This window comes from Limulus polyphemus, unplaced genomic scaffold, assembly GCF_000517525.1.
Source record: "Limulus polyphemus unplaced genomic scaffold, Limulus_polyphemus-2.1.2 Scaffold2005, whole genome shotgun sequence".
NCBI lineage: Eukaryota > Metazoa > Arthropoda > Merostomata > Xiphosura > Limulidae > Limulus > Limulus polyphemus.
The window spans coordinates 187,574-197,937 of record NW_013667615.1 but is presented as its reverse complement, the minus strand read 5'-3'; the positions used below and the strand labels follow the sequence as shown (position 1 = coordinate 197,937).

The following is a 10,364-nucleotide window of genomic DNA, read 5'->3' as shown; positions in this document are numbered from 1 at the left end:
ATCAACACTGTAAGGCCAGGATGACTTCATGTTTATAATTTTCATAGCCTCTGAATACTTACTGTTGAGATGGAGTGATCCACAAGATTGCTTGTAGGTTTTTCCTTGTGATATCAATTTGTCTCATAAATATGCCCATTCTGGACCGTACTCACCCATGGCTTTCATAGATAAGGCAGAAGGGGATAGCTGCCCATCCCTGCCATTCCTTAGATTGAATAAATCAAGTGTGGTCTGCTTTTCAAAATAGGGTTTTTGTGGTCACCTATTGCACTGTCTCCAGTGTTAACATTCCTCCAGACTCTCCACCACATTTTCTCTCCCTTTTTCTTCCAGCTGAGTAAGGGAGTCCTTACCACTTTCCAGTTACAAACTGCTGTGATGGTAGACCACGGAGTCATCCTCCTGAATGTGATAGTGATATACAATATAAAATAAATCCATTCAGTTGAGAGTAAGGTGGTGGTGTTCTGTTGGTGTAGATGATGAGGTGCCCTCCAATTTGATGCTCCATCTCTGAATGTGTTATCCGAGGGGATGTTGTATCTTTGGAGTGAGCCATCAAAATTGCAATTCACCCCTTTGATTGGGATCCCTCATCTTTCCCCCACATGGATATTGGTTCCCAGTGGCTGGGTTTTGGATTCATGTCTGGACCAATCAAAATAAGCCCTGACACATGTATTACAGGTGTCTCTGTTCCCTCACTCAATTGGACTCTTGTTTACTACTACTGTGTTGTAGGTCATTGTGGAAGAACTTTAAATTTCCGTTCATCCGGATGTCAAATTCTGGATTGGTATAACATTTTCTCACTTTGCTATCATGTGCCCTGTTCACAGATAGATGGGCATGATATATCCCTCCTGTATGCTGAACTATGAGGTGAAGACGGTATGATTCTTTTTCCTTCCTCCACATGGATGTCAGTTCCTGGTGGCTGGGTTTTGGATTATAGTTGACTTACCGATGGTATGATCCTCATCCTACCCCTTCATGGTTATTGGTTCCTGGTGGCTGGGTTTTGGATGCAGTTGACTTGCCATGTACATTCCATTGTCCCCTAGCCACTTTACACCCTGAGCCACATCCTTTTTACTCTCACCCACATTATGGTAATCTAAGGAATTGGGATTCAGATTTGGGTGGTTCAGATTTTTATCCAACCATTGTTCTCTTCCTTTTGTATGTGCTCCTTCCATTTTCCACCCATGTCTGTGTCACTTCTTTCCACACTGGGTGAAGAGTATACTTGGTACAGAAGTGGTGCGGTCTCCCATGTATGAACCTCTAATATGAGGTCTCCTCTTTTAGGTTGTTCTTCGAATACTTTTGGAGTATGCTTCTTTCTTTCCCTTGCACCAGTCCATCCACCTATTCAATGCGGGATTCTAAATATTTGTATAAGCAGAGGTAATGTATTGTATCATAAATTATAATTTTCCTATACTTAAAATGTATTTCCAATAGGTACTTACCACCCTTCCTCCCCGCTGAAAACTGGTGCTTCCATTTTCTGTCAAAACTGGAAGTGATAGTTCAGTAGAGTCAAATAGAGGGAGTCACATGCATCAGCAAGATGTGTCACACTATTATTGGTTGAGGGTTGTCGCATGATGATTTACATGTGAAACACAGCGGAACTATCTTGAACGTAAGATACGTGGGAGCTCAAGGCTTGTGACATGCAAAAAAATTTTGCAAAATGGGTTTTCAACTTCAATCTGCACAAAAAAAAACAACATACCTTCCATTGTGCAAAAGATGTTGACTCCAGCCTTGGTAGAGACAAATCCTTTGCCTATGATGCTCAGTTCACTGGGTGAGAATTCCAAATCATTGGGGATTGTGATAACTTTGATGTTTTTTTTTTCTTACATTTTGATAGAGAAAGTAGTAATTCCTGGTTGTAATAGAAATAGTAATTTCTGGTGTGTTGTCTTCAAGTGGGGGGGATTTTTGTTGTATTCTATGTACATATGTCTGTGAACCTCCACTGTAAAATAACAAGATTCACTCTTCAAATTGTTAGGACAGCAAATGAATTTGGGAAATGTGGATTCATTCACAGGAGTCATTTTAATAGGTTTGCAGGCCAGTAATTGCAGTGTTTTGTGTTCATTCTCTGAAACATAATTGTTAAAATTCATGTTGACAGCACTGTTTAGAAAAGTCAGATTTGATGTAGGCTTTTGTGTGATTTCAAGTCCATTATCTCATTGTAGTGTTATAATTTAAGCTTTTAAGCTCTTTAGAAAATTATGATAGTTATGACTGACTTCGTGAATTTTTTAAAAATGTCTGAAGATTTCGTTATAAATTTCGTAGATTTTTTGTTTGTGTTGTACCATGCTGTTGGAACTTATTTCCTTTAGTCAACACATCCTGTAAGGTACAGCACATAAAATAATGAGATAAATATTGCAGTTCTTTATTGTGACTTTGTTGAATATTCTATAACTGAAAATTAGGAGGGTGAAATTTTGAATGAAATTTGCAAGGAGTGAGACCTTTTCAGTGGCATTTGTTAATGAACACAGCATGTGAGTTGTACTTAGTTTTTGATTAGAAGAAAAGGCCTTTAGGCCAACTTTCAAAGCTGATTGTTGAAATGGTCTTAAGATGAGTTTAATGTGCTGTTAGAGTTATAAAACTGCTTTAGGTATTTTTGTACTGCAGAAACTTTATAAAAAGAAATAAATGTATTTAACTGCATCAGCAATAAAGATACAGAAATTAAAGAATAGGTTACAAAATCACCAAGTTTTATAATTATTTCAAAAAGATGGCATTTCAAGTTAGCACTTTTTGTCAGATCATAAAGCTTGGAACAAAAGTGCATATGCACAAATTGAAAGTTGTTTGTGTAGCATTTTGGCTGCTGATTTAAAACATTTTCTCCAAAATTACATCTTACATAAATATTTTACAAATCATTCAAAAAATGGAAGAATAATTTTGGAAAGTTTTTATCACACTAGTACTTTTCTGTAATACAGAAATAAAATTAAGTGGTTTATAATTTCCAGGGCAACTCTTATCATCCACTTGAAGTATAGAAGTAACCTTCTACAACCCTCTGTCTATTGGCTTACCAAAAATGAAAGCGAGAGAGAGGCATGCATATCTGATTTTGGCCTATTGTAAAACCTAGTGGACCCATTATCTGGTCTTAGTGCTTTATATGTTTTAATCTTTCAGCTTTTCTTTTACGTTATACATGTGCTGCATTCTTCTGCATGTTAATATAAAAGCGAGTAAGATAAGCTTCACATGCATATAGATCAGTTCCTAAAGTTTAAAGAATGTTCATTTACTTAAGTTAGTGAGGTATGCAAGTTATCAATTTTGTATTGTTTACATGTACAAAAAATTTTCACTGTCAGTTCCAATGAACTCTAAACCTCACCTAGAATAAATAACTTTATGATTTACATTTGAAAGTGGTTAATCACTCATGTCAACCAACTCTGAGTTAGATAATTGATGTTTTACTGTACGTGTAATTAAATCTGTTTTTTTTTCTTGTTTTAGAGATTCTAACTACTTCTCCACGGAAAAAGCATAAAAAGCATAAACATAAGAAACACAAGAAAAAACGAACAGCAGATCAAGATGGAGAAGAAGGATCTGGATATGGAAGTCCAGAGGCATCAGTCGTTAGTGAATCTGCTAAGCCTGCTTTGAAATTAAAAATCAAGATAGGAGGTCAGACACTGGGAGAAAAAAGGTCAGTACATACTGTAAAATGCAGCATCTCAGTAAAACTTTTTCAGACTACATTGAGAAGAGTTATGTTCGTACTGTGTGTTAAGGTACGCAAAATTTTCTGGTTACAGTTATTAACATCATATGTATGTGTATATATATAGTCATTCAAAATGTATTATGAAATAAATTGTTAAAAATTAAGAATATAAGTACTGTTTAAAATATTTAGAAGTTATTTATATACAAAAATATAATTTATTTTAATAGTTGGCATTTTTCAAGCTGATATATACCATACAAGTGAAAGAGATTAAGCAAAAACTCTAAATGTATTTTAGGGATGCGTGAAGTATTTTAAATTGTTTTATGCTTGGTGTTTAACTAATCTAGTGGATAGATATTGACTTGAAATTTGCTGATTTCTAAATGTATCAAAGCTATCCTTGACTTCAGATAACACACTTCGCTTTTCACTGTCATTACGTTATGATGACACTTACATGAAATTTATAGGATCAGCATTACAAAATTGCCTATTCAGTTAGTCATCCTCTCATATCCATCTGCACATGCTCAAAGTAACAACTATCAGAATAAAAATACAAGACCTCATTCAGTAGTTTAGTGATTTGTTATCACATTTTATAGTTATTGATAAGATTTCTTGTGTGTGTGCAACTACTTTTCCTGCCATTGCTTCTTAATTTGTTTAAAATTTGATAGCTTTAACATATATATTCTTCATTTCAAGACTGTTATTACCTCAAATAGTGTTTAGGAATTGTTTTTCCATTAAATTTTTTATACATTTTTGCTAATTGTTAGTATTGTGGCTTCTACAAATATTGTTGATACTGTTGATTCTATACCTGCATCCCCTACTTCTTTACTGTTGATTTCCTTAGTTAACACCTGGTTAATTGAAGGTTAAACTGTTTGTCTGTTTCTATAGCTTTGCTGAGTTGATTTTTATATGAATATTTGTATATAATCTTTCATTCACACTGGGTGCATTCTTTTCTGTGTTTCTGCTGTTCTTGAAGGTCTAAAAGCTATCAGTTTTTTAATTAGCAAATCCTATTGTTATAGCTATTTACTATAGGTAAAATTCCATTTCCTGTGTTTATGAACTGCTAGACTTAATCTCAGCCCTTAATACAAATATATTTTTTAAGACCTTAAGCTGTATACTCTTTTCCTTTAATATCTGGATCAGTCATTTTCTCCCTATTGGATTCAGTATCCATTCAATGCCTGGAGTGTTCCCTGTGTTTGGTTGGGTAGTTTCTCATTCCTAGTCATCTTTTCAAATCTTTGTTTTTGTTACTAGCCACCAAAACTGTAATTTGGACCTTAGAATCATTAGTTCTTATTCTTCAGCTCTAGAAAGTGCTACAAACAGTTAAGTTAAAGCCTTTTTAACTTGTTAGCCAACTTTTTCCTACATTATGAATTTAGAATAAACACATCTGCACTCTCTGCCGTTGATTATTTCTAGCAGTTTGCATGTCTTGATAATATTTTATCTTATTTCTCTTCTACCAAAGTTTATCTTCCTTTTTTTTTGTCTGGCCACTCATCAGTTCAAATACCATAATAGGTATTCATTAAGTTCTTAGTCTCTTGAGAAATTTCATTGGCTTCTCCTTGTGTGTGATATCTCCAACTTCTTGCTTTGTAGTGATCTTTTCTTAATTTGTTCACCCTGTTATTTCAAACTTGGCTGAACCTTTCTCTTAGAAATTTCCTCTTTTTGTGTATTCTGTTCTGGGTCCATTTTATTTACTGTACTGTAGAATTAATTCTAGAGCTGACCCTTTTCATATAATAGAAATTTCCACATATATATTTATATTGTTATTAAATGTATAATATGTGCTCTGTGTGTATATCCATCTAAATTATTTGTAGAAAAGACTTTATTATATTAGTATTATTGTTTCAGCTAATATAGTTTAACTTTCTAAAAGTTTATTTATACCCATTAAGAACTATCAATTGATCAGTTGTCTTTGTCAAGAAACTTCTGTGTATATATATATATATATATATATGTAACAGTTTAAAAAAATAGACATGAAAATTTATCAAAAAGGAATTTAAAATGTTGTAGTGTTTAAGATTCCAACTGTATAACAGAATAAAAGCACATTTGACAATAGTTATTAATATGCTCAAGTTTTTTGTTAAATCAAGTTTGTATTTAACGTTTGCATTTGTGTAAATTCTATTTTTATTATAGTATTCTATTTTAAAATATTTCGTATCCTTTATTCTTGTGTTTTTGTTTTTCTGTAATGGATTCTATTTGTGTTTTGTTTTTTACCTGCTTAATGAGTGACAATCATTTTTTCCAGAGTTCTTTCATTCAATATGTGATTGCAGTTGTGATAAGTTTGCACTTACCTACAATCAAATCTCACAATTCCTGGTCACACACACAACACACATATACATGTAGCATACATTGTGTAGCCAGTAATGGTATAAACATTTAAGGAAAGCAAATATGTTTCAAATGGGTTAAGTGTAGAATTAAGCACTATAATACATAAGATTAAAAGGCTTTAGAACATGGTACATCTTCTTTGCTGATACACTCAAATGTACTAATTCACGTTGCTTCTTGAAATTAAATACCATCAGACTATTTGTTTATAACCTTTCTCTTTTTCACTTCTACAATCTGATTGCAAAATATTAAGAGTGAAGATCAACAACCTAGGCAGCAACTTTCATTTCCTTCCACGAAAGTGATATGCATTTCTTTGCATCCCCCTTTCCCATATCCCTATCAATGATAGGTTCTTTCACTTTTGGAGACTCTGGATTCCTTAGAACCACCTCGTTCCTTTGGGGCATGCCTTCATGTATCTCCTCGAGCAGACCTTTTGCACTCATGATTTTCTTCTAGTGGTTCTTCTTTCTCTTTTGTGAGCCTCTTCTCAAGGATTTGTCACAGTGACTGGACTTTGCACATACATCTCTCTGTGTTCCCTTACTGCCTTTTAAACCAAATCTTTCCCTTCTTTGATGCTTCTCTTTATGATGGAGATACATTTTTTGATGAGGGTAGGACGTTCAATGTCTAAACATTGGATCAAGAGTTCATTCCACATCAGTATGTTCAGCATACTTGCTCTTCATAAGACATATTCCCATTCCTAATGATGTTTCACTCAATCTATTCCATGGTCTTTTCCTTCTCCAACCATCCTTGTGGCTTCTGTACCATGGCCTTTTAGTTTTAGGCATTAACCATACACTTCTGAGCCCATTCATGTCCTTTTCCAAGAGTTTCTATCTTGGTGGCAGACTGCCTCACTGGGCCAGTCCTTATGCTATCATCAGAATAGGCACTACACCCCCATATTTTCCATGGGGCTTACCTTTGGTTGGATACATCCCTCTTAATCTTTTCACAATAGGAACACCTTTATTATCAGTGTATGTGAATGAAATTATTATTATAATGTATGTTATGGTTTTATATTTTATTTTATCCATGTTTTAAGTCCTTTATTTCAAAATTAACCTTTACAAAACTACTTAAAACTTCAGGTGTATTGTCACATGACCAACGAGCTATGAAAATTCTCTACTTTGGCTCTCTGTATCTTCAATAATATAATGGTAGTTGAGTAGAGGTACATCAAGACAATAAGATGATTACATAACCTTTTGACTCTCTCATTTCAAAGTTCTCTGAATGAATACAGCTGAAACAAGTAAAAAAATATTTCGACAGCTGACATGCCCACCTATAACAAATTTGTTTGAGCTTTATAGCCTATATATAGATATTACATACACATGTGTATACTCATTGGAAAGAGCTAATTTTACACTATAATCTAACAACAGTTATTTTTAAATGGGCACCAAGTTGTAATCATGGAGCATGTAATTGACTGTAGTATTGTTGGCTGCTTGATTGTTCCTTACCTAAGTATGTTACAGCTAGAGATACAGTTTAAATTGTATTTATATGAAAACTATAGGATGAAGAAAAGTATTTTATACTTAAAATGAAAATCACTGTACACTCAAACTATTCTAACAGTTTTTGTACATAAAGCTACTATAGATAAATAAAATTTTCATTAGAAAGATCTAATTAAAATAATGTCATTGTTTGTGTACAAAATACTATTAAACTTTAACAAAATTTTACGAGGTTTTGTGAGGAATGCTTAGAGTTACTATATGTTTTTTGCGTATATGTCCTTTCCCAGTCAAAGTGATACAAAATGTATCAGCCCATGCTGAATGTATTAAATGGTTTCTAAATTCTGGGCTTCCTCTCTTGTGGTCTTCTGTAGTTTTCTATTCCTCATCCTTGGTCTCTGGCTGTCAATTTCTCAGCTAGGCCTGGTCTTACCTCTTTCTCTGTACCTACTCCCTTATTTATCTCCTCCTTCTGAGTCTTGGATTTATATATTACTCTCCTTCTTTGGCCTTATTGTTGGTGCCTCTTTGACTGCCTTAGTCCACTCAATATTTGGATCTCTCATCCTATTATCCCCTCTTTTGCTTCTCACTCTCGCACTTTCATTTTTCATAGAGAAATATTCTCGCTCCACCCTTGCATGTGAAACTTGCCCAATTTGTCAATTTGATTCAAGATAGAGACTGCAAAAGTTGAGAGTTTTCATAGCTCGTGTGACAACAAAACTGGAGTTTTAAGTAATTTTCTAAAAGTTTCTGTTGAAACAAAGAAATTACAACTTAGATAATATAAAACTTCAAATTATAACGTACATTATAATATTAATTTCACTGACATACGTGGATGATGTTTTATTAAGCTTTGAATGTAACTCAGTAACATGGGCAGAAAGAAGTTTAAAAGTGCATTGTGCTTATAGGGTTAAACAGTTCAACTTAAATAAATTATTAAACAATAACAGTTCTACCTTTACAATTTCTTCAGAAGCAGAGTTTCTTTGCTTTTTTTTGTGCTTAACAGTTGACCATGTCCTTTGTATCCAAACATTCATTTTCTGTTGACAGAATGGTAAGTCCACTTAAATGTGTATCCTTTAGAAACGTTTTAGATAATTCTTGATTGATTTGTAGAGGGAGTGTTCTGCTCAATGTTTTGCAAGCATACTCCATACACATCTGGAAAGGCTGTGGAAAGTGCATTGGTTGTTTACCCGAAGTAATGTAGCAAGTATTTCCACAGAGTTTAATTTTGAAAGTTCAGGTTTCAAACATCATGCAACAAAAGCCCTCCACCAATAGGAGGGCAACACAACCTCCATTTGCACTAACTTCTCCCTATGTACTTGCACTCATGATAATTTTATTCTTCTCCTCCAAGTTCTTCTGTTACCTTTCTCATGAGTTCATTGACATTGTCCTCAGTTGGATTTAAATCTGGTCTTGTATTGTCTGGCTTCTCCTTGCTTTAGATAAGGGATATTCAGACACTTTTGCCATTGATATTTCACATATCCTTGTCTTTTTTCCTACCAGACACTTGGGCTGTGAGAGATTGTTCCCACTATTTTTTTTTTTTCTTGATTATTGTATCCTTTTGATTACATTTTACAAGCTAGCTTACGGATGAATCTGCATTTTATTTCGTTATTTTGCTCTTCTTCACATCACTATCATAAGTGTCAGGAGTTTGTTTACCAGCTGAAGTCATTCTCCAGGCTCAGTAGAATCCAACTCTTGTGAGTTTTTGCATATTCTGCCCAATTCCCATTGTTAACCATTTCAGGATGTCTCAGATTGTAAACAATTTTGACTTTGAAACAAACAATACAAAACAAGAAGGGTACAATAATTCAAAATAGACCCTTCTTATGTATTTCTATTGATTCATCTACTATGGACTGTCACATGTTCTTTAACATTTACATTTGTCCTAAACAACCCAAGTGTTTCTACCCATGTTCACAAATCTATAGTTGTCTAAGGCTGAGAAATTATTTGATTATATAGAAAATAAAAAAAACAACAAAAGTCATTGTCTTTCCTTCTGTGAAACTATGTAGGGATTCATCCATTTTGGACTCTCACGTGTCATACATCTTCATTTGTCCCAGACAGAATTTCACCTTCTACTCAGTATCTTCATGAGAGGATATTGCCCTTTGAAAATGGACAGAGGATGTCATCAGAATGCTGAGAATGCCTCAGTGGGTACTTTTACCAACTCTGCATGTGCATCGATGTGTAAGATTTGAGTTACTGGAAACATGACTTTTATCACTAGATGTTCCAGCTCCAACCAGGGTGGGAAACATCTATGTTTTTGTTCTTCTTTCTTTATGTTTTGATATTTCCATTACACTGTCCTCATGTTGTTGAGCTCATTCTTCAGAAATACTTGGGTCTTTCTTCATTTTTTCCTGAGTGACCATTAATTTGGCCATTTGTGTGACTTGCTGATCATTTTCAATATGATGAAGAGAAGTTCCTGTTTCTTGAATATGTTTTTTCATCATACTTGTCTGGGCTGCTCATTTGGGAATCTTCTGCTGCAGGAGCACAATATTCTTTCTTCTTGTTAGTACTATCATCTGTGTTCCATTGTTGGCTCCACTGATTCAATACATCATTACACTCACAAAACTGACTCACTTTGTCTGAAGTAAAGGGAGTTATGAGTGAAGAGGTATCCTACTGGTTGGTTGGTT

At 34.2% G+C, this 10,364-nt stretch overlaps 1 protein-coding gene across 1 annotated transcript in view; it reads left to right on the top strand.

Moving 5' to 3' along the window:
* Window positions 1-10,364, top strand: part of LOC106465632 (INO80 complex subunit B-like) — a 69,410-nt gene that overhangs the window by 14,612 nt on the left and 44,434 nt on the right. The window contains exon 2 of the mRNA XM_013925866.2: window positions 3,535-3,730. Coding sequence (XP_013781320.1) covers window positions 3,535-3,730 — 196 coding nt within the window. The remainder of the gene's footprint in view (window positions 1-3,534; window positions 3,731-10,364) is intronic.